Raw genomic sequence first — 24796 nt, 5'->3', positions numbered from 1 at the left:
ACAAGCCCCCGGCTTGGCACTACAATCTTGGAGTTTAGCCCAGTAGATGAGAGGGTTGTCTCATTGCGACTTCATGTTGCAGGAGGTAAAGCTCTGACTGTGGACTGTGCTTATGCACCAAACCGCAGTCCAGAGTATTTGGCCTTCTTGGAGACCCTAGGAGGGGCCCTGGAGGGGGTGCCAGCTGGGGACTCCATAGTTCTGCTGGGTGACTCCAATGCCCATGTTGACAACGATGGAGATACCTGGAGGGGAGTGATTGGGAGGAACATGTTGTTCATAAGTGTACTTGGTACCAGAGCACCTTAGGCCAAAGGTCAATGATCAACTTTACTGTCGTATCATCAGACCTGTGGCCGTATGTTCTGGACACTCGGGTGAAGAGAGGAGCTGAGCTGTCAACCGATCACCAGCTGGTGGTGAGTTGGATCAGATGGCAGGGGAAACTGCCAGATAGACCTTGCAAACCTAAACGTATTGAGAGGGTGAACTGGGAACGTTTGGTGGAGACCCCTGTCTAGAAGATTTTTAATCACCACCTCTGGAGGAGCTTCCCCACAGTCCGGAGGTGGCTAGAGACATGGAGTCCGAGTGGACCCTGTTTAAGGTCTCCATAGTGGAGGCGGCCACTGTGAGCTGTGGCTGGAATGTTGTTGGTGCCTGTTGGGGTGGCAATCCTAGAACCCACTGGTGGAAACCTGCGGTGAAGGAAGCTGTCAGGCTGAAGGAGGAGGCTTTTTGGAATTGGTTAGCCCACGGAACTCCGGACTCGGCTGACAGGTACTGGCAGGCCAGAAGGACTGCAAGGGCAGTGGTTGTAGAAGCAAAAAAATCAGGTGGAGGAGGAGTTTGGAGAGGCCAGGAGTGGATGAGATTCACCCTGAGATGCTGAAGGCACTGGATGTTGTTGGGCTGTCATGGCTGGCACACCTTTTCAGCATTGTGTTGATGTCTAGGGTGGTACCAAGGGATTGGCAGTGTAGGAAATTAGCGACTTTGTGGCAGGGTATATTTACAACTGCCAGCATTCATCACCCATAATATGTAAGAATTGTATATGTAAATTAGTTTAGGAATCTTGGCCATGTTCGACCACCATTATATGAAGGATAAATGACAAATGATAAGATTAGAAATCTGAATAAAAATTATCTACCATTAAATATGTAATACAACAGGCTCATTATATCTGCTCACAATTTATATATGAGGAATTTTAGCTCAAGAAGGGAATTATGATTAATTCAGGGTATATTGAAAGAATTAAGGTGTACGTCTGATCACTCGGCCACACTGAGTTGATACGACACATCTGTTAACTCTTTAGAGTAATACTATTCTCATGGCCATCAAAAATAATATCACAAATATGTTGAAATACTGTTTGAGCACAGAGTGTAGACGTTTAAGAATCAATTGACGAGGTTATTTATCAAAATATACCAGAGTCAAATCCTCTTTGAATACAAACAATACTTTATTTCTAATCTAAAACAACAAACTAACACACATAGACAAATATAAAGCAGGTTAGTGAGTGAGCTGTAACAGAAGGTGAATGGAAATGATCTGTAACAGAGAAATTTGAACTTTATGGAGCCTATAGACCATACCCTAAACCATCGATACTTCATTTAGTATACCACGATTTGCAATCGGTTTACCCAATGTATTTAAATAAAACACCAGCACTTTCTAGCAAAAGTCTTGAGGTGTACTTGCATTTCATTATGTTGCTTTGGTTCTTTGCCATCTTTATTTTTCCATCTTTTGGAAAAAAGTTAACTAACTATTTCAACATGGATAATACAAGATTAAAATTCATAGTCACCAATTTCTCAGTTACAAAAGTCACTATACATATTTTAAAGGTTACATCAGGCTATAATCATTTGTGTAAGATTTTTTTAAATCAAAAATAGACTGTGTGTTGTGCAGTGTAGAATGATGATACTATGGAGTCTTTTGATAGTGTTATAGTTCATATATTTTAGCTGCTGTTTGCAGGAAAATGATCACGATGTCTCGCGATCTCCTATGAGTTTTAATTTTAAGTGTAGCAAACTGGTCCAAGAACAAAGAAGCCACAGTCTTGGATTCTATGCTTTCCATTGCAATCCTTAGGGTTTCTTGGGAGGGTCTCTTGCATGGTCGAGATAGCCATGTCATATGATGACCATTAAGTGTGGGGGTATTTCCTATAACATGAGTGACGATGGGTCTGAAGGAAGGTTATGTGCTATCCTGAAAAATCTCCTTTGTTCAGACGATAGTTGAGAATAAACTATGTGATGTGCATTCTTACACAAGGTTGATTCAAACTTTAAGGCACCATCTTGGCAGAGTCTTTAAATTGATGAAGTTGAGGAATTTTGGGGTGGATGAGGGTCCCTGTGTCTATGTTTTTATGGCCTGGAAGAAAATATCAGTTTACATCCTGGATTCAAATCATTCTTCTGCCCATAACATCCTACAGCAGACAGGTTTGGTGGTTCCCATTTTTTAAAAGGGGGACCGGAGGGTGTGTTCCAGCTATCGAGGGATCACACTTAGCCTACCTGGGAAAGCTTATGCCAGGGTGCTTGAGGAGGAACAATGTGGATTCTGTCCTGGTCGTGGAACAGTGGATCAGCTCTTTACCTTAGCGTGGGTCCTAGAGGGGGCATGGGAGTTTGCACACCCAGTTTTCTTGTGTTTTGTGGACTTGTTGAAGGCATACAACCATGTCCCCCATGATGTCCTGTGGGGGATGCCACAGGAGTATGGGGTACCAAGGCTGCTAGTGCATGCCATTCCGTCCCTGTGTAACTGGTGCAAAAGCAGTGTCAGCATCCTCGGCATTAAGTCAAGCTTGTTCAAAGTGGGTGCTGGACTCTGACAGGGCTGTCCCTTGGTGATCTCATGGTGCAGCCGAGGTGTGGAGTATGTCCAGTTTGGGGGTCACAGGATTGCATTCCTGCTATTTGAAGATGATGTGGTCCTGTTGGAATCATCATGCTGTGATCTCCAGCGCGCACTAGGGAGTTTTGTGGCAGAGTGTGAAGTGGTTGGGATGAGGGTCAGCGCCTCCAAGTCTGGGGCCATGGTTCTCTGCTTTAAAAGGGTGGAGATAAGGATGCCTCCTGGACACCTTGCTGCGGAGGTGTTTCAGGCATGTCCAACTGGGTGGAGGCCCAGGGGAAGACCCAGAGCACGCAGGAGGGATTATATCTCTCGGCTGGTCTGGGAACGACTCAGAATGAGCTGGAGGATGTGGCTGGCTTTTTGTAAAATGCTTTGCTGTAAAGATGTGCCTGTTTTCTCTTTCTTTAAAATAAATGCCATTTTGTGTAATATTTTGTCATAAATGTGTATGCCATAAAATGTGTCATGCATAATACAGAAACTTGTCACATTGTTCAATTTGTTTTATATATAAATATAAAAGTGACTTTAGGGTCCAAATATTCTTTGGGGCCCCTGTACATTCTCTCTACATATCGCTCAAAAACAATTTCACAGTACTCACAGTAGAATAAGCAAGGGCCCCATTACTGAGGCGGAGAACAGCAATCCTCTGAAGACATTCAACGATACGTGAACAAGCTCTGGCCTCCCTCTGGGCCATCCATAACACTCGCTCATCAGCCAGCATCAGATTACTGGAGATATCCACCATCACATCTCCCAACTGAGAGAGGAAAATAGTTAGAGACAATGTGTGCACACACACCCCCAAAACACCACAAATTCCTTCAGGCATACATTGTCTTCAAACAGACAACATACTAACTCTATGCACACACAAATATATTTTGTCACACCCACCACACAAACATTTTGGTTGTTTTGCAACAACATTCCTTGAGATCAAGTTCAACCCAAAATGAAAATCCTGCTTCATTTACTCACCATCATGTTATTCCAAACCTATATGATTTACTTTCTTCCATGGAACACAAAAGGTGATGTTAGGTACTTTCATTGGATCTTTTTTCCATACAATGAAAGTGAACGGTGACTGAAGCTAAACATTCTGCCTAACATTTCCTTTGAGTTCCATGGAAAAAGAAAGTCATTCAGTTCTGGAACAACACTGGTGAACCATCCCTTTAATTGGGGAAAAAATCCTCAACATTTCACTCATACTGTATGTGCACAAAAACACTTGACTGGGGGTAAACTGATAACTTAATCTTTTTTGAGAGCCAGAGGCTACTGAATAAAATGAGATATTGAGATTCTGAGACATGTTCAGCATTCCTACACTAAAGGAATGCACAGTGCATATGTTGTTTAATGAAACAATTCTGGACCACTAACAGCCTGTTCTTTGTTAACTCTGAAAAATTATGTGCTAAACATTTTGAGTTTGACTACATTCCTAAACACACAAGTTTCCCACACCTTTTGAGAATCATTTAAAAAACATTTTACAAAGAGTGCACTTACTAAGAGCAATTTCCAGCTGATATATGATTATATATATGTTAACAAAATTAGTTAACATTAATAATACTACTTTTATAGCATTCATTTATATTGGTTCAAATTCATATTAATGTATACTAATACATTTTTAAAACCAAAAGTTGTATATATGCACATTAGGTAATTCAAAATGAACCAACATGAACTAACAGTTAACAATTGTATTTTTATTAACTAACATTAACAAAGATAAATATATTCTGTAAAAATATACTGTTCATTGTTAGTTCATGATAACTAATGAATTAACTAATGTTAATGAATGGAACCTTTATTGTAAAGTGTTACCAAAAAAATCATTCATAGTAGAAATGTCCATGCTTTTTAAAGATTTATTAATTGCCAAGATTATTAAAGGTCTGAAAATCACAATTTGTCTGGATATATTCCCAGGAATTTAATAAATGTGGGAACCCTGCAAACAAAAATGCTCTACCAAAGCTACAATGCAAAGCAATCCAGATTGACCATTGAATGTTAAAAGAATAGCTCACCCTAAAATTAAAAACCTGTCATCATTTACTCAACTTTATGTTGTTCCAGGTCCATATGACTTTCTTTCATTTGTGGAACACAAAACAACATGTTAGGCACAATGTTAAGGACTGACAGTCCCAATCACCATTCACTTTCATTGCATCTTTTTTCATACAATGAAAGTGAAGGTGACTGAGACATTCTGCCTAACACACCTCCTTTTGTGTTCCACATAAGATAGAAAGTCATTTCTATAGGCTTTTGAGGGTGAGTAAATGATGACTGAATTTTAATTTTTGGGTAAACGGCATCTTTAATAATGTGTGCTTGCAATATGCGAGATGTTGAATGATGGTACAGGTGTTACATGATAACATTTCCAACTCAACACTCTGAATGCAGTGAAACCTGATCCTGGAAAAGAGCTTCCACATTCCCATATCGCCCTGTGTCCAAATCTCTCCATTCTTATCCTATATCCTCCTCTTTCTATCCCACTCTATTACAGATTAAACCGTAAAAAGCTCACTTTGTTCTCCAGAGAAGGGGAGTCACGAAATAAGGTTGTGAATGGTGATGTTGGTTTGAATGGCCTGATCTGAGATGTCTGTGATTTGTCTAAGGGTGCTTTCACACTGGCAGTTTAGTTCGAAACAGAGCACGGTTCGCATGAAAAATCGGTAATGTGGTCTGAGTTCGGTTGCAATGGAACTGTAGCGCGATTCGCGTGAATGTGAAAGCAACTTGGACTTGGGTGCGCACTCGTTCAGGAAGTAAAGTAACCTGCGCATGCGTTTTTCATTCCTGAAAGTCCAAAAAAAGTAATGACACCACAATGACATACAAGTACAGTCAACACTATAAATACTGTCTGTCTGTCTATCTAGCTGTCTATCTATCTATCTTATAAATACTATATATAAATACTATTATAGGTTATAAATATAGGGTATAATAGGAGATGACAATGGCGGTAACTTCACCTTGGACACGAGCGTGAGTAAGCGTGCAGTGTAAACAAAGATGCAAATTATTCCTTGCAATCAGTTGTCTCCTCAAAAAAACGCAGCAAGCCGCCTTCCCCTGGGCATCTGATGAGTTACGCCATGAAGCGCACATATACGCAGTTGTCGTTCACTCTGCTGTGCATAATGGCACCAAAATAACAAAAAAAAAAAAAAAAAAAAAGGATGATGAGTCGCGTTGTGTTCTCCATGCGTGTTTGTGATGATGTTAGATGAAACGCCAGATATGCTCTGATTGCCTGTGTCTCTATTTGTGTTCAGTTAAATTAAGTCATTCAGGTTTGGAACAACATAAATGTAAGTAAATCATGAAAGAATTTTTTCAAGATTTACATTTTTGGGTGAACTACTCTTTTAACAGTTTTTGTGTGCTTTTGACAAAATTTAAGGCAGAATTTCAACTTCAAAAGCATCTGAACTACTTCAAGAATTTGTCATAACATCAGCTTTTTTTGTTGTTGTTGAGTTTTTCCTCAACATGGCATAATCTTAATTGGCATACCTCTTTATACTTCTCTGCAAACTTGCCAATCTTCTCAATCATCTCTGCTACAAAGATCACATCCACCTTGTCTGAGAAGTTGGGCGCCTCTGCAGTGTATGCCAACAGCTGCTGTGTGGTCTGAACTGCATTGGTCAGGTTTAGAGGCATCTGACATGAAAAGAATTCAAGGTTAACCAAGAAATGAAACAGACGAATTCAAGAACCCGATGGACCCTTTTCACATTTCCAGGTTGTGAACGTGTAAGTACACTATAGCAGGGGTTGGGGTTGCAATGGTATGAGATTTTCACGGTACGATAACCATCTCAGAAAATATCACGGTTTCACCGTATATGGTATTACACAATTATTATTATTATTTTGGTTGAATAAACGTTTTATTATAACTGAAACTTGAAACTATTTTTTTTTAAATGGAAGTATGTGTAAAAAAGTCTCCCTTTTGAAAATAAATAAAATAAATAGAATAAATAAGAAAGCTAACAGAATTATAATAATAAACCGAATTATAAACATGATAAAAAAAATTGCATGTAACTAATAACAACATGTTATATAACTAAATCATGTTAGTTTACATGTTAGCATAGCATGTTAAATTAACTACTAAATGAAAAATAACATCAGCTGTGTGAGCTTTTAAAGTAATGTCCTATGATTATTAACAATTAACATACTGTAGGTGCACGACAATGCAGCCAGACTGCTCCTGTCTGTACCTTTAACTCAGTGGTTCTCAACTGATTTTACATTGGAAATCAAGTGGCGACCCACCATAGTAAAAACGTAACCTGTATTTAATGTATCCTGGGTCGCATTTCCTTTTATGTTGCATAGTTTTGTTCATGGTTTTCAAGTACAAGGACATGCATCAAGTGACATTATTTTTGTTGTTGACGTCAACAACAAAAGCAACAGGAAGTTTTCTCTCTCCCCTTTTAAAAATTGAAGAGCATATTTACTTACATGAGCCCATTATTATGCCGTTTGTTTCCTAATTTCAAACATAATTCAAACAGAACATACATATTTTACACAGAAGGAAAGGCTCCTCATTACCATGTTTAGGTCAGTGTAGCTAGTCTTGAATAATAGTAGTAATAATAATAACTGATTGTATTTATGAACAAATAAGTACTAGCTGAAACATCTTGAAACTTGAACTACAACTGTCACTGTTGATATAAAATGAGGTCTAATAGATTCTACCTTTAGATTATTTCATATGAAACTATAACATTTTGTCCAGATATAACGGTGACTTTTACTCATGTAAAATCGTGAAACAATTTTGTAAAGGTGATGATGTGTAATGATTTTATTTTATTTTTGGCGCATAGCACAGTGTTGCTCTTTTCCTCGGTGCTGTTTGGCATGTCAGGGCTGCCTAATGTTTGAGAGGTTCGACTTGACTTCCTCCGTAATGCTTTAAACTAGAAAAGTCTCACTAGAATGAAAATTTGTCACATCAGTTTTGAGGTCTGCGCTCTGCAAAATCGAGGGAAGCCCGGTTGTTGCACACGCGCGACAAAGAGCAGAGCAGATTTTTAACACGAGCTGGTTCCGTTACACTCGTGCGAAAGTGCAGATGAGAAGCCTTTAGCTGATTGCGAGATTATCATTAAATCTGCCTCGGCAGTCCTAAATAGGCTATCACTTGGGCGGCCGCTGAAATATCTTCAATGGGAGAACCATGGCTTTTCCTGCTGTCCACGACCCAGTCCGAATAGACCTGCGACCCACCAGTTGATAAACACTGCTTTAACTCACACACACACTCACTTATGTCAGATTCACTTCTCTCTGACATTTTCTCCGCTGCGTGTGTGTGTGTGTGTGTGTGGGGGGCAAGTTGACGAATCTGACAGGCAGTCAAGGAGGAAAGGAGATGCGCACGCGCAGGTGAGATTCTCCGTCCGGTTGCTTTTTTTTTTCTCAATACTGTAGATAAGCAAATGTACATGGTATAAAAACCGTCAATTTTTTACCATGAAACCAGTATACCGCTGCAACCCTAGCAGGGGTAAACTTCTATAGCGGTGAACGGGATACCACAGCAAATATTATTTTAGCTTTCACATTTGCTCCAACAATAAAAAAAAAAAAAAAAAATTGTTATTACATGTATGTTTACAAAACTTTCCAAAAGAGGAAATAAAAATAAGAGCTGTATTTAAAACCCCATTGCAGTTGTGTTGACAAAGTTTTTAGTGAGTGCCAGGGTAATATAACACAAAGTATAGTGTTATAAAATTAAAACATTTCAAAATTACATTAAAAAAAATTTACAAGAATTATGCTGGTAAATTAAGATGGAAATAGGTCATCAGTCTGTGAAAAGTGCCCATTGCATATTATGAGATTGAAATATATAATAGTGAGTCACAAAAGCATAAAAACTGGCTTATAAAGAAATTATTTACCTGGTTAATGATATACAGCACACGTGTGACGTCTTTCATATATTCACAGCGTGAGTAGTCCTCTTCTGCCCACTGCCCACTCCGGTCACACCGTCTCCACGCCCGCCGGTCTTCTGCAGAGCTGCCCGAATAGATGCCAGCACTAGTCACTTGACGCTTACAGGGCATGTATGCTGTGATGCCAGCCAGTGTACGGGGCCATCTACAAACATAAATCACAGCAAACATAAATCCACTTGTGACAAAAATGGACAATAATGGAAATGTAGAAATCTAAATAAATGACCTTCATCAAAATAATTTTGCTTTAAGTAGATAAAAGTCACAGTGCAATAAGGTTTAAAATATATGCCCTATAAACCAGTCTATATGATCAGTCTTAGTCCTTAGTCCATTATACTTGAATGCAACAGTACGTTGCATGCAAGTATAATGTTCATATTTCAGATCTATAACCACTAGAGTGCAGCGAAGAGCTGAAATACAAGGGACACCAGCATTTGTTTTGACATTGTCTGCAATTTATGTACGTTTATCAATTAATGAAACAATCTACAGATGCTAATTATGTTTCCACTGCATACAACAGAGCTCGCCAATAGATAAAAAGGTGCAAATGGGACATGATGAGCAAGGAATGTTACTTTTAACATCTTTACCCATGCCAGAGGCTTGGGAGGCACACTATTATCTCTGATAATAGTATAGTATCATATGTCAAAATAATAATATAATTACAATATGAGAAAATAATACGTCAAAAAGTGTGCATAATTATTTGGGGATGGGAAGAAGAGTTTGGTGGCATTGTTTCAGAGAATAGTCTTTTGAAACAAATATACAGTATCCTGAGGGTTTAATAACTTGACTCACCTATACTCTCCTTTGTTGTTTGACACCCGATCTGGCAAGCAGTACTTGGCAGAACTCTCCAAAACCACAATGTGGACCGTCCTAGTGTTGTTGCCTCGACTGGTGCGCACACGGCACTCCCAGTTTCCTGTGAATCCCGGCTGGATGTTGGAGATGGTCAGAGCACTGTGTGAGGACGAATCCAGTTATTCCCAAATCAAACAAGGAGAGAAAACTAGTGTTTCTCAGGGTAGAAATTCTAACTTACCATCTTACAGATTTTAGCAGTGCAATTGATAATTAAGCAGGCTTTACTGTTCAAGTTCAAAATAATTTTTTTCTAAATGAAAATAATTTACTCACCCTCATGCCATCCCAGGTGTGTATGACTTACTTTCTTCAGTAGAAACAACAAAGATTTTTAGAAGAATATCTCAGCTATGTAGGTCCATACAATACAGGTGAATGATGATCAGACATTTGTTGCTCCAAAAAGCACATAAAGGAAACAGAAGTGATCCATATGTAGGTGAGAGAAACAGATCAAAATATATGGGTTTTTTTTTACTCTAAATCTCCACTTTAACTTTCTCTTTAATATCTGAAAGTCATATGTGGTGCCTGTTTAGTTTCACTTTTACATCTGAGAATGAAAGTTAAAGTGGGGAGTTTAGAGTAAAAAAAGGACATAAAATTGTTCTGTTTCTCATCCACACCTATTATATCGCTTCTGAAGATATGGATAACCACTGGAGACATATGGATTACTTTTATGTTTCTTTTATGTGATTTTTGGAGCTACAAAAGGTCTGATCACCATTCACTTGCATTGTATGAACCTACAGAGCAGAGATATTTTTCTAAAAATCTTCTTTGTCTTCTGCTATAGTAAGAAATTCAAACACATCTGGGATGGCATGAGGGTGAGTAAGTCATAAAATAATTTTCATTTTTGGGTGAACTATCCCTATAAGTTCCACATAACTCTGTAGTATTTTTCATGTTCCAATCATTAGCACTTTTAATGTTCCAATCATTTACATTTACTCTGCCTTTTTTTCACATTAAATAACCTGTTTCTCACTCTGAGATTCATCATATTACAGAAATAAAATTAGTTGCTTTCTTCATGTTGACTTTTAGTTCAGGCAGTTTCCAGCACATTGTTAGTAGATCATGTGTTAGTTCATATTTCCGTCATATGTAACTTTGTGCTCCAAGCCAAACACTGCTCTTAGGTAGAGATTAATGTATTTCTAGTGTGCAGAAGTGGTGTTTTGCTTTTGGCATTAGGTTTATTTCCCACCAGGGCAGGTTTCCATTACCTGGCTATTAGGGAGCAGTTTTGCACCATGCTTTTCTCTATGTAGATACCCTGAGTGGCATCAGGTTCCACTATCTTTCCATCCTGATACCACAGAACCTGCATGTCCTCATCCACAAAAGAGGCCATACACTGGAATGGCAGGCTATCTCCCTGGAAGACAATCTGATGCTGGGATGGAGTCATTTGGAAGGAGGGAAGCTCCAAAGGGGCATCTAAATAGAGAATAAAAACACCAGAGAAAAAACAAAAGACAAAGAAAGTGTTTGAGATCTGAAAGATCATGGAAAAAGACTGTGGTAAGCCACATGTGATTGCTATGTGCAAAAGCTGACATTTATGAGTGATCTGAGATTGCTTACATTGGCTTTGGTTAGAAAGCATGTCCAAGATCAACATAAAATGGGAGGCCCGAAACAAGGCTGTCAAGCTTTTACTGCAGGTATTACTTTTTTTTTCTTTTTTTTTTTTTTTTGCCGTAAGAAAGTAACTGGATTAGTAACAGAAAAGGAATCATTTGTATGTGGGAGACAAAGCAAAATTTAGGAAGACTGTAATGTAACATTTTTTATATTTAAACTTATGAGAGGTGAAGAAGGTAAGAAAGTCATAGCAGGTGTTTCAGATGTATATTTTCAGTTGATATGTTTGTGGTATTTAAAGCTTATTTGTTGTATTTAAATGTTTTTTAGTATTCAAGCTTAAAGTGACCCATTCAACCAATTTTAATAAGAAAACAATTTGGCAAATTAGCTTCAGAGTAGGTTAGTGTGCATCTCTGCATTACTCACAGACTATAGATCTACCAGCCAGCTATTCAGGGTTCCCACTCTTTTCAAGGCACAATTTTCCAGGACATTTCCAGGACATTTTATGTGCCCAACAAGTGAAATATTTAAGCAAACACATGCGTCTATTTAATTTGAGCTTTTGTTTTGACGTTTCTGTGTGTTTTTGACTATAGTTTCTCACCTCCAGATAAGCAGTTTGCTACATGGCCCAGTATGATTGATTTGTTTAGCATGCTTGTCCTTCTGAATGGCATATTTTGTTCTGGACAACTAAGATATAAAGTTAGATTATTCAGCCAAACAAACTCATAGACATGTAAACAATTGCTAATTTTTTAGAGAACTTCCTAAGGTAAAAGCAGATATAATGTTTTTAAGTATTTGGGGCTTACAGCAGCAGTTAACGGAGTCTAAAAGAGACATTTATATTTGATGACTTACAGAAATCATATTTCACTTTGTGATTCTTTTGAAAATCTTTCTGTGGTATGAGCGCAACACAATTTACTGTCAAGTCACATTCCTGAGAGTGAGAGCTTTCATTTGATATATGACTTGTCTATTTATGTGCTGTGTGAAGGAATTGTATTTTTATATAAATATTTCTACCCCATTACCTCTGGGGGGTGCTAATTTTCAACATGAATGTTTTGAGGCCTTATTTTGTTATATTTTGTAACATAAATGCAAAAGTGATGGTTATCTCTGAAAAGTTCAGATTCTAAGCTTTCCAATGACACCTCATATGCCTGAATTATGTACACAGAGACTTTAAATTTTTTTCAGGATATAGCACCCCCTTTGGACCTGCCGGCAGGCTCATCGAGTTTACACCAACCCCAAAACTAAACTAACCCTAATCTAACCCTACCCCTAATGCTTAACATCTAAGATTAAAGATGTATAGTGTATTACAAATGCCCCATTAAATCATTGCCGGTCTCCCCTACTTTTCTTGGCTACTCATTTAGGACACTCGTTTGGTCTATAAGCAAGTGTATTATTGCACTATGGCGGTCTCACCGTTTGACCTCAGAACAAAGATAAGGCACCTAATGTGCAATATGTCAGAAGTTTTATCAGACTTTATATTGCACAATATCACTAAAATATTATGAAATAAGGTGCTTATCTCATTTAATCTATGCGTACTGTTTGCAATTAAGAGCAGGAAGCATTGCGGGGAGAGTGTGCAAGTGTGTGTGTATTCTTACCACAGGTGAGTGTTTCAGGTCTGAGTGAGATTATAAGCTGACCATGTAGGGAGCGAGGGAAAGAGCAGCATGTTTCCTTCACGCCCACCCCCTTCTCTTTTATCCAGACCACCAACCATTGAAGGTTACAGTCACACAGGAGATAAGGGCTATCAAACTCCCTGAAAAATTTATGCAGCATGTTAAAAAAGGATTGCGAAAAAACAAACTATATCAGAACCTAACTTTTTTGAGAAGATCCTCATTAAATTTAGGCCGGAGGTAAACTCTAGAAGTTCCCCATCCAAGCATCAATGCGTTTGAAGACATGCCAAGTGTTATGATACCATACGTGTTCAAGTTACTGAATAAGATTCTTTGTTAATTGAAGCTCTAATGAAGTGGAGAACAGCTGGAGGGAATGATATCAAGGCTGTAATAGGGTATCTGTGGCTTTTTTAGCCGTTCCAAAGGGGCATTTATATTTCCAGTACTATTCCACCATTAAAATGAATTTGAAACATGTCCTGCAAGGAGAAAATAAAAACTTACAGTATTTTCAGAGCACCAAGACTGTCAAAGATCCCTTGAGACAGCGATGAAAACTTGTTCTCTGAAAGATTACTACAACAAAAAGAGAGGGATAAGGAAAATGTACCATGTTAATTTGACATTCAGATAAACATTACATTTGAAACAATAAAAAAACAATACATGGCTAACTGTATCATAGTTTTACACAAGTATTCTGAAGCCATACAAGTTTGGACTATACACTCAGTTTTATTAGGTACACCTGTACAGCTACTTATTAATGTGATTATCTAATCAGCGAATGGGCTACAACAGCAGAAGACCACGGCAGGTTACACTTCTGTTAACCAAGAACAGAAAGCTGAGGCTGCGGTGGGCATACCCTCTGTGTACCTCAGCAGAAACAGAGATTCATCAGACCAGGTTATGTTTTTCCAGTCTTTAACTGTCCAGTTTTGGTGAGCCAGTGCCCACTTCCATCCGCAGAACTGCCGCTCACTGGATGTTTTTTTGTTTTTGGCACCATTCTGAGTAAACTCTAGAGATTGTTGTGCGTGTAAATCCCAGGAGATCAACAGTTAAAGAAACAATCAAACCAGCACATCTGGCACCAAAAATCACGCCACAGACGAAATCACTGAGATCACATTTTTACCCCATTCTGATGTGAACATTAACTGAAGCTCCTGACCCATATTGACAGAACCAGTTCCCATTTTGTTTCATTTTATGGAAAAAGATGCTTCCAAACATCTTATTTTGTGTTCCAGTGAAGAAAAAAAAAAAAAAAATACATGGGTTTGGAACGACATGAGGGTGAGCAGATGATGACAATTTTTATTTTGTAACAATCCCTTTAACAGAGTGAAATCTGCAATTTAAACTTTCCTTTAGACTTGGAGATCTAGTAATCTGAGAAATGTAAGCATTGGGGCACATTTGTCATATTTGGTGTGTTTCCATGATGAAGTTCTACAAAAAATACCTTGGAATGCTTTTGTTAGAACTGGTCCCCTTTATTCAAGCAGGTTCCATTAACGTATTAAACCAAAATCGCCATGACAAATAGTTTATGTTTTCAATTTTTCCTGTATGCCCTTGACATCACATCTCTTTGGGGTGAAATCTGCTCAGTGGTTTAATTGAAATGACTGGATCAGTTATAATCTTCACCTTCACCTGGAGAAGACGACACTCACTAATACATCTACAGCTGTTGCTGCACCCATGGGAAGTCAACGTTAACATGCTCATCTAACAGCACCTGTTATGAGTTTTACCATTCTGTTAAGGGTAATTAGGTTGATAAATCTCAGCCAAACACCACCAATGACATTTGTTTCTCCATTACTGCAGTTTAAAATGAAAAGTTATTAAAGTAACAGTAAAATTAATAAATGTAAGAATGTGCAATAGTAATAATGTTAATTAACAAACATGTGTAAATGCGATAAAGTAGAATTAACACTATAGAACATAATACTCATAAGATTTACAGGCCTATTCACACAGACTTTGAATAGCAACAATGCAGCCTATGGACATTTCCATTCTGAATTCACACTGCATTATTTTGCATTAAAGTGCAAGACCGACCACATTTTTTTGTTTCGCTCTTGGTGTGAATAGACTTCCCTGAATTTCTTTCGCTACTTGTTTACTTGTTGACTATGGGAAGAGTATAGTAATAAAAATTCTTCACAAATGTCTAAACATTTATCAATTTGGTAAATATCATACATGCATCTTACTATCCACACACAAATGCCTTTCAACTTGTATCTGTGAAATTCCGAATTAAATGAATGTGCACCTATTTGTACCAATAGAGACATATTTGTGAATACAAATGTTCCCTTTTGTATAAATGTAACACAATTTGCGTGTCTATCCAAATTAAGATGTTCATAACACAAAATGGCCTTATGAAGCATTGAACGTGCATTTGTGGATCAAGTGACACGTGCATTCATTGACATGTTTTTGTGTCTATTCCGTTTTATTTCTCTGAATTTTGAGACTTTTGTTTCACTGTTTTCACCATGGCTGACCCACAAACAAACAACTACCAATGAACAAGTCCTAAATTCATCCATAAGTGTGGTTACATCTACCCATCAATTTGGGAAAACTTCACAAATGCATGTTATTAGCCTTAAGAAAATGTCTTTTACTTGTGTCTGTGTCATTTATTATTAAATGCATGTGCAGTTATTTGTACAAATAGAGACAAATTTGTGAATATACACTGGCGGCCAAAAGTTTGGAATAATGTACAGATTTTGCTCTTATAGAAAGAAATTGGTACTTTTATTCACCAAAGTTGCATTCAACTGATCACAACGTATAGTCAGCCTTATACAAATGTCTTTTACTTGTGTCTGTATAATTTATTATTAAATGAATGTGCAGCTATTTGTACAAATATGTGAATTTGTGAATATTAATGTTCCCTTTTGTACAAATAAATCACAGTTTGTGTATGCAACCAAATGAAACATATTTGGTTGTGAAGTATCGAAATGTGCATTTGTGGATCAAGTGACATGCGTGCATTCATTGACGTCTTTTTGTATGTTTTCCGTTTCATTCATTTGAATTTTGAGACTTCATTTCCACTGGTTTTGCTTTGCATGATCCACACGTTACTTTGTCCAATAAAAGCAGCTACCACTACACGGTGGTCTCATTTTACAGATGTACTATCAGGCGAGGCGTGGTTTATTCACAAGGTCACTCAGCATGCACAGTTTACAAGCGCCACTTAAAAAAAAAAAACAGCATCTGAGATCAGCAGGAAGAATCAAAGGTTTGTCTCAATTTTTCTCATATACAATCAAGGATAATGTCCTGTCTCATTTTAGAAGGCGGAAAAAGCCCATTTTAAAGTGTAAGTCCTGGTGACAATACGTTTGTGACATGTCAGTAGCTGTCTAACTAATAGGATTCCAACACCTGGCCAACCGGGTCTTCGTTCCAGGTCAGCATTAGAGCCTGCTACTTCAATCTTAACTAAGTTTCTTGACTGAAATTCCTGTCTACACAATGGGAAATATCTGTTTGTGTTGTCAAAGCATAAGTACCGTTCTTAATATTGTAGTATCCAATAGGGCTGTGTGGAATGGCGATATATATCGGGGCGATGGAATAAAGTGTCAATCGGTAGAAATGTTTCTATATCATGGTATGCATGTATATCATGGTATATCATGGTATGCATGCTATGCATGCAATGCTCTACTTGGCTGAAGGTGAGGCTGATAGTGAAAGAGACGAACAAACAGACACGGAGAAAGATGAACAAACAGAATGCAGGACAACCACGAAACAAGTCAAACGCAGGAGGAGGAATATATTTTTGCATTAAAAGATGCAGTCTCACGTTATTAGATGAGAGCACTGTTTATGACGCGCGTGTAGACAGCGCATGCCTCAGCTGCTGTTAATTAATTACCATTGACACCTTCAAGCTTTTCTACCAAATGTTCTCCCGCAAACAAGGAGAGAGTAGCGATCGCAATTACATCAGGAATGAATAAATAACACCTTTGTCAAAATGCGTTTATATCAATTAGACTATAGTTACCAAAACAGTTTCCAGTATCTAATGGAAGACAAAATCCAAAACAAAACAGTGATTGAGGGCTTTGCTTCAGAATCAAAGCAAATGCTTATATTCAAATAGAAAAGTCTATTTGTGCTTGTATTGAAAAGCGATGCAGAGTAGATAAAACAGATAAAATATTATTTTAAATATTTATTTATTTATAGTTTTTCATTGTAATGGACATGACAGGCTTCCATTAGGCTACATTGGGCATCATTTTAAATAAAAAAGGAACTTATTTTTTTATTACGTTTTTGAATCACTTCCATCAAAATGTGTAGGCTATATTCCATATCATACATATAATTATTGACCAAAAATGTTAATACTATTACCAAGGGCAGACTGGCCACTGGGAGAACCGGGACCTTTCCAGGTTGGCGGGCCGTGAAACGGGGACGAATGGGCCACCGCGTTATGCCGAACGTGCCACGACAGGCTAAAGGGGGCCGCAAAACAGCGCCACAATATGCAGAAAAGGACAGCGACCCCCACCCCCACCATGCTCAACAACTTTTGGGCCACTTTCCATGTAAAATCCAGGGCTGATTTCTCTTCCCAGTCCGCCCCTGACTATTACCATATACTTTATTGCTTATATCGCTGTAACAAGTTCTATACTTAAATGAGGAAGTGGCGAGCCAGGTTAATTTAAAAGTATTTAGGTTCTTTATACACTTTTCATTGTCACAACAAGTCTTTAAGCACACACAAACACGCACACACAGCAAGCGTGTGTTACTCCTCTTTCTGTCCTCTGGCAGTGTTGACTGCCCATTTATCCCTCTCCAGCTCTCACTTCAACACAGAACAGCTGTTAGAGATAATTTCCCACTGGTGTCAATCCTTACCACTCTTCCTCTCCCGGCCTCACTCTCTACAGACGTCGCTCTGCCACGCCCCCATCACCACAAACCCACATTCAGACCGACTCAGACCGGGGAGCTATCCGGCCTGCCATTTACTCCCCTTTTTTAGTCAGATCAGTCAGCGTGCTGGTGACAGTAGAATAGTCAGGCACAAACCTACGATAATAGCCAGCCCCAGGAAATGTCTCATCTCCTTTTTGGTCTTAGGTCTAGGGCAGGCCATAATCACTGCGGTCTTATCAATTTGGGGCCGCACTTGCCCATGACCCAAGTGGAAGCCCAGAACCCGTACTTCTACCCACCCAATTGCGCACTTCTTTGAGTTTGACGTGAGTCCTGCCTGTCTCAATGACCTCAGGACAGCCCTCATATGCTGCAGTTGCCACTGTCAATCATTACTGAAAATTATGTCATCTAGATATACAGCGGCGTAAGCATCTGAGGATTCTGTCCATGAGCTGCTGAAACATAGCCGGGGCCCCGAACAAACTAAACAGAAGCATCACAAATTGGTGTAATCTGAATGGTGTGGAAAATGCAGTCTTTTCACGGAGCATAGGAGTTAAGGGGATCTGCCCTTCATCAAATCCAGTGTCGAATAAAAGCGAGCCACGCCTAACCAATCGAGCAGCTCATCAATCCGAGGCATCGGGTACGGCGCATTGACTTTTCTATAATCCACACAGAACCGGACTGAGCTGTCGCTCTTAGGAACCAAAACCACATGGCTGGCCCAGTCACTGTGGGATTCTTCTATTACCCCATAAATATTTATATATTTATCTATTTATGCATTTGGCAGACGCTTTTACCCAAAGCGACTTACAGTGCACAATCCCCCTGGAGCAACCTGGAGTTAAGTGCCTTGCCCAAGGACAGAGGCTGTGGGAATTGAACCAACAACCTTTTGCTTACCAGTTCAGTGCTTTAGTCCACTACGCCACCACCACTCCAGCATCCAGCATGGCCTTTAATTCTTCCCGAACCACTTCTATTCTGTGCTCGGGTAATCAGTAGGGACTACTATGTACCACTACCACTGGGGTCGTTTCAATATGGTGCTCTGCGAGATTCGTATGACCGGGAAGAGGCAAGAACATGGAGAATTCTCCTTGCCACCTCCGTGACTTGGGATGGTGAGAGGTGGTCTCCACAAGTGACCGGGGTGACTCAATCAGTGGCTTTTAAGTTCACCTCCGGTCCGAGCTCCTCCCTCTCCGGAACCACTGTCGCCAAAGTCAAGGGAATCGCCTCTCTCCACGGTTTTAGGAGGTTGAGGTGGTAAATCTGATGTGCTCCGCCTCTATCCGTTAGTTTCACCTCATAATCGATTTCCCCAACTCGCCGTGTGACCTCAAATCTTTAAGCACACACACAAACACACACACACACAGCAAGTGTGTCACTCCTCTCTCTCCTCCGACGGTCTGGATACTTATGTACATGTGATTTTTTTTTCGTTTTTTATTTTTAATAAATTTGCAAAGATTTCAAACAAACTTCTTTCACGTTGTCATTATGGGGTATTGTTTGTAGAATTTTGAGGAAAATAATGAATTTAATCCTTTTTGGAATAAGGCTGTAACATAACAAAATGTGGAAAAACTTTCTGGATGCACTGTAAGTCTGACTTCACATCAGAGAACAATAAAGGAGAATATTATACATTTTAAAATGTATCCTGTATTGGATCTGGAACCACTGATTTTGGGAGCAGGTGAGTCAGTGCTTGAAGTTGACGGGCAAAGCACGGGGAAAAATCTGAAAAGCTAGTAATGATTCAATGATCATGGTCTGAATCTGAAACAGTATTTCAAAGAATTCATATTTATTGACATACTGGGGGAATTGTTTATTTATTTATTTTTTGGTATACATTTACATATCGTGGAAACCAATTCTTTCAACAGCAGATCTTCTACAAACCTTAATATAAAGGTATTTATGGTGTCTGCTATCGTGATTATTGCTTTATAAAAGGCACTTCTACCTGTGCTGCTGTTCTTCTGCATTAATGCTTTTTATTTCTCTCAATAAAAAATTCAAAAAATAATCTTACTATGTTATATGAGCCCAAGAAATAACAGCTTCTGACAGGATGCAACAGTGCCAGGTGTTTGGGTATGGGGTGGGTGATATGATCAAAATTCTATATAATCACAGTAACGGTATATATCACAATATAACTTTGTTTTCATTGAAATGTGATAGGGATGGGTGATATAAGCAATAATGTATATGGTAATAGTACTTAAATTGTTTTGGTCAATAATGATACTGTATGTATGATATGGAATATAGCCTACACATTTTGATGGAAGTGATACAAAAACTTGTATCATAAGTTCTTTTTTATTTAAAATTATGCCCAATGTAAGCCTGTCATGTCCATTACAATGAAAAACTTTATCAATAAATAATATTAAAAATAATGTATCTACTCTGCATCACTTTTCAATACAAGCACAAATAGGCTTTTCTATTTGAATATAAGCATTTGCTTTGATTCGGAAGCAAAGCCCTCAAATCACTGTTTTGTTTTGGATTTAGTCTTCCATTAGATACTGGAAACATTAATCTACTTGTTTTAAATGCACTGTTGACAAAGGTGTTATTTATTCATTCCTTGCTTATGGGAGAACAGTCGGAAGGAAAGCTTGAAGGTGTCAAATGGTAATTAATTAACAGCAGCTGAGGCATGCGCTGTCTACACGCGCGTCATAAACAGTGCTCTCATCTAATAACGTGAGACTGCATCTTTTAATGCAAAAATATATTCCTCCTTTGACTTGTTTCGTGGTCGTCCTGCATTCTGTTTGTTCATCTATCTCCGTGTCTGTTTGTTCGTCTCTCTCACTATCAGTCTCACCATCAGCCAAGTAGAGCATTGCATGCACAGATATTTGCATACCACGATATACAAACATTTCTACCGATTGACACTTTATTCCGTCACCATGATATATATCGCCATTCCGCCCAGCCCTATTGGATACTACAATATTAAGAAATGTACTTATGCTTTGACAACACAAACAGATATTTCCCATTGTGTAGACAGGAATTTCAGTCAAGAAACTTAGTTAAGATTGAGTAGCAGGCTCTAATGCTGACCTGGAACAAAGACACGGTTGGCCAGGTGTTGGAATCCTATTAGTTAGACAGCTACTGACATGTCACACAAATGTATTGTCACCAGGACTACACTCTAAATAGGCTTTTTTCGCCTTTTACAATGAGACAGGACATTATCCTTGATTGTATATGAGAAAAATTGAGACAAACCTTTGATTCTTCCTGCTGATCTCAGATGCTGTTTGTTTGAAGTGGCACTTGTAAACTGTGCATGCTGAGTGACCTTGTGAACATCTGTAAAATGAGACCGCCGTCTAGTGGTAGCTGCTTTTATTACACAAAGTTACGTGTGGATCATGCAAGGCAAAACCAGCGGAAAGGAAGTCTCAAAATTCATATGAATGAAACAGAAAAAACACAAAAATACATCAATGAATGCATGCGTCACTTGATACACAAATGCACATTCGATACTTCACAAGACCATTTTGTGTTTCATTTGGAACATCTTCATTTGGTTGCATACACAAACTGTGATTTATTTGTACGAAAGGGAATATTTATATTCACAAATGTCTCTATTTGTATAAATAGCTGCACATTCATTTAATAATAAATTACACAGACACAAGTAAAAGACATTTGTATAAGGCGAATAACACGGGTCGGCCATGGTGAAAACAGCAAAACACAATTCTCAAAATAGAAATGCAAATTGTGTTACATTTATACAAAAGAGAACACTTGAATTCACAATTTTGTCTCTATTTGTACAAATAGGTGCACATTCATTTAATTCAGAATTTCACAGACACAAGTTGAAAGACATTTGTGTGTGGATAGTAAGATGCATGTATGACATTTATCGAAATGAATGATAAGTGTTACGCATTTGTGAATAATTTTGATACTATATTCTTCCCATAGTTAACAAAGAGGTATTTCAATGAACTGCCCATTTTTTAAGTTTATAGCAGAGATAAAACATGACTTACAGTTTAACAAGGTTTGTGAGACCCTTAAAAACGTCCACGTGGAGGCAGCCAACCAGGTTTTTGGATAAGTCACTGCAAGGCATAAAAGATAAGGGAATGTGTTAATGTGTGAACTTGTACACATAAGTGCAATATTATTCAGCTATATAAAGAGTCTTTTGCTCTTGTGAAGTAGAAATATACATAATATTTTACAACCTTATATTATCTTAGAGGTAATACACAGTTACATACCATTTGCAACAAGCATTTTAATACACTTGTTATTTTCAGAAAAAAGCCAGTACATTTAAGAGGGATGCTAAATGACTAGGTAAGTAGTCATTACCTGGGTCAGTTATATTGCATTTCTCACAACAATTGCATTTCACCGTACTTAAGTGAAGAACTGCCCTTTGCAAATCAAAACATGCCTTTTAAAAGCACAAAAGTTACATTTCATGCAACACAAAATAGGAACTGATCACATGCCTTTATTTATTTATTTATTTATTTTTTTCAATATTGACAGCCAAACTACCATTACATCCTAGGAAAAGCATTACTACTGTCAATCTAGCAGCAATTCCATGCTTTAGATAAGACAGAACATGCTTTTTGGCTGGGTTCCTTAAACCCCATCTAATCACTTGTTTTAATGTCAAGCCACATTTTAGACATAAAAGCATGAATCAGACATTTGATTTTAAGACATATAACTTTGATTTATATATTTTCTATTCCAATATTCAAATACAGTTTTCTGTGCACATGTACAATCACACATATAGTTGAAATCAGACGTTTACATACACTTAGGTTGAAGTCATTAAAACAAATTTTTAACCACTCCACAGATTTCATATTAGCAAACTATAGTTTTGGCAAATCGTTTAGGACATCTACTTTGTGCATGACACAAGTAATTCTTCCAACAATTGTTTACCATAGGGCTGCCCCAACCAAAGGTTTTCCTAGTCGACTAGTAGGTGTGTTTAATCCAAGTCGCATGTTTATGATATTAATTGAATTACTTAAATATAGCCTATATATATATATTTTGGGGGGCATCAGAAAATGGTTCGAGTTCCAGGGCTGAGAAAGAATGTTATAAGTAACATTGCAAACACTGTTCTACATTACAGAGAAATACTTTACTGTAATAATGTGTAACACTGACTCAGGCTGAGTGGGATCCATGTGTGGTTTATTAACACAAAAAGTTCAGAGTACAAACAGACGTGAGTAAAATAACCAGGGCAACCAACAATATCAGAGACAGGGCAGTAACGTAGTCAAACAGGCAAAGGATCGGGGCAGGCAGCAAAACAGCAATAGAGATAGTCCAGGCAAACACAGTAATAGGCAGGCAGCAGAGAATCGTACAAGGTAAATCCAAGGCAGAGTCAAACACGGGAAGATCAACAGAGTAAGTAATAATGCTCAGAAATGTAGCCGGGCAAACAAGACTTCGCAATGAATGAACACACACATCAGGCTTAAATAGTCTGAGTGATATGAGGCAGGTGTAGGGTAATCTGTCCAGGCATGTGGGTACTTAGGAAATGTAGTTCAATGATAATATTCAGGTGAGTGAGACCTCCGGTGGTCGATTGAGGAATCTTCACTGGCGTTCGTGACATAATGAGCCTTTTAAAATATAAATTTTACAAGTGCACGCACTAAGCAAGCCGCAGCGACATGGTAATGATTCTGAATGTGTTGGAAAAAACAACAAGGAGACCGTATTAATATTTTGTTAATTTATAGGCTAAAGAGAAATGCACATTAAGGTTGTGCCAACAGGTGATGGTTATTATTATTATAAAATTAATATTACAAATAATTTGCCCATAGACACAGACATGCGCTTGAAGAAACACACTTTATTATATTATTAAGAACAGATGACAGAAAAGCCGTCTATGCACATATATGACACGCTGTTTGTACGGAGGTGTGCAGTCTCATGGAACACGCACATGTAAAAGGTTCTCACTCTTTCTTTGTTTCTGTCTTCTGAATGTTTTTTTTTTTTTGCAAGAACAGTATCGTCTATGAGAATGTTGCAAATGACCACCATCTCAGGAGGTGCTTTGAGTTCAGTTCGCTTTATTTCCACAGAGCAGTTCATTGTGAACGCAACTCTGTAGCCTATACATCTGTGATTAAAACATAAAATAATACAAAAACACATTTACCTCGAACCATGATTTATATTTCAGTGATTATTATCATCAATGTAATTATTATTTTTTCATTTATAATTGTTTTTATGTCTTCATTTGTTTAAGTAATTTTCCTCCAGCATGTTTAGACAGATACTTGCCTGACCGGAAATTTAAAGGTATATATATCACTTTATATATATATATATATTTTTTTTTTTCACGTCATTATTTTAAATTGCTTTTTAAAGTGCAATTTGATTTTAGAAATGTATTTGATTTCAGTTTTTGAAAAATACTGAATTTAATTTACTCCAAATAGCCTCCAATATAGCTTCTTCCATCAGCAGTGAGGGATTCACATGTGATAAATGTAAGGAATTAGTCAGGCTGACGGAGAAGTTTAATGAGTTAGAGACCCACATCCGAACGCTAGTGGAGGTCAGTGAGAAAGAGAAGCCCGTAGATACCGTTTCAGATGCGGGTAGTACAGCGAGCAACACACACTT

At 38.1% G+C, this 24796-nt stretch overlaps 1 protein-coding gene across 1 annotated transcript in view; it reads right to left on the bottom strand.

Annotated features, from left to right (window-relative positions):
* The window catches only part of LOC127434309 (adhesion G protein-coupled receptor A3), an 87964-nt gene that overhangs the window by 18711 nt on the left and 44457 nt on the right, over positions 1 to 24796 (bottom strand). The window contains exons 4-11 of the mRNA XM_051690839.1: positions 22141 to 22212; positions 13613 to 13684; positions 13082 to 13242; positions 11078 to 11291; positions 9774 to 9938; positions 8901 to 9102; positions 6475 to 6624; positions 3509 to 3670 (exon numbers count right to left, since the gene is read on the bottom strand). Of these exons, the coding sequence (XP_051546799.1) occupies positions 3509 to 3670; positions 6475 to 6624; positions 8901 to 9102; positions 9774 to 9938; positions 11078 to 11291; positions 13082 to 13242; positions 13613 to 13684; positions 22141 to 22212 (1198 nt within the window). The remainder of the gene's footprint in view (positions 1 to 3508; positions 3671 to 6474; positions 6625 to 8900; positions 9103 to 9773; positions 9939 to 11077; positions 11292 to 13081; positions 13243 to 13612; positions 13685 to 22140; positions 22213 to 24796) is intronic.

This window comes from Myxocyprinus asiaticus, chromosome 1 (assembly GCF_019703515.2).
Source record: "Myxocyprinus asiaticus isolate MX2 ecotype Aquarium Trade chromosome 1, UBuf_Myxa_2, whole genome shotgun sequence".
Taxonomy (NCBI): Eukaryota; Metazoa; Chordata; class Actinopteri; order Cypriniformes; family Catostomidae; genus Myxocyprinus; species Myxocyprinus asiaticus.
The sequence above is the reverse complement of the archived record's forward strand: the minus strand, read 5'-3'. Positions and strand labels throughout refer to the sequence as shown.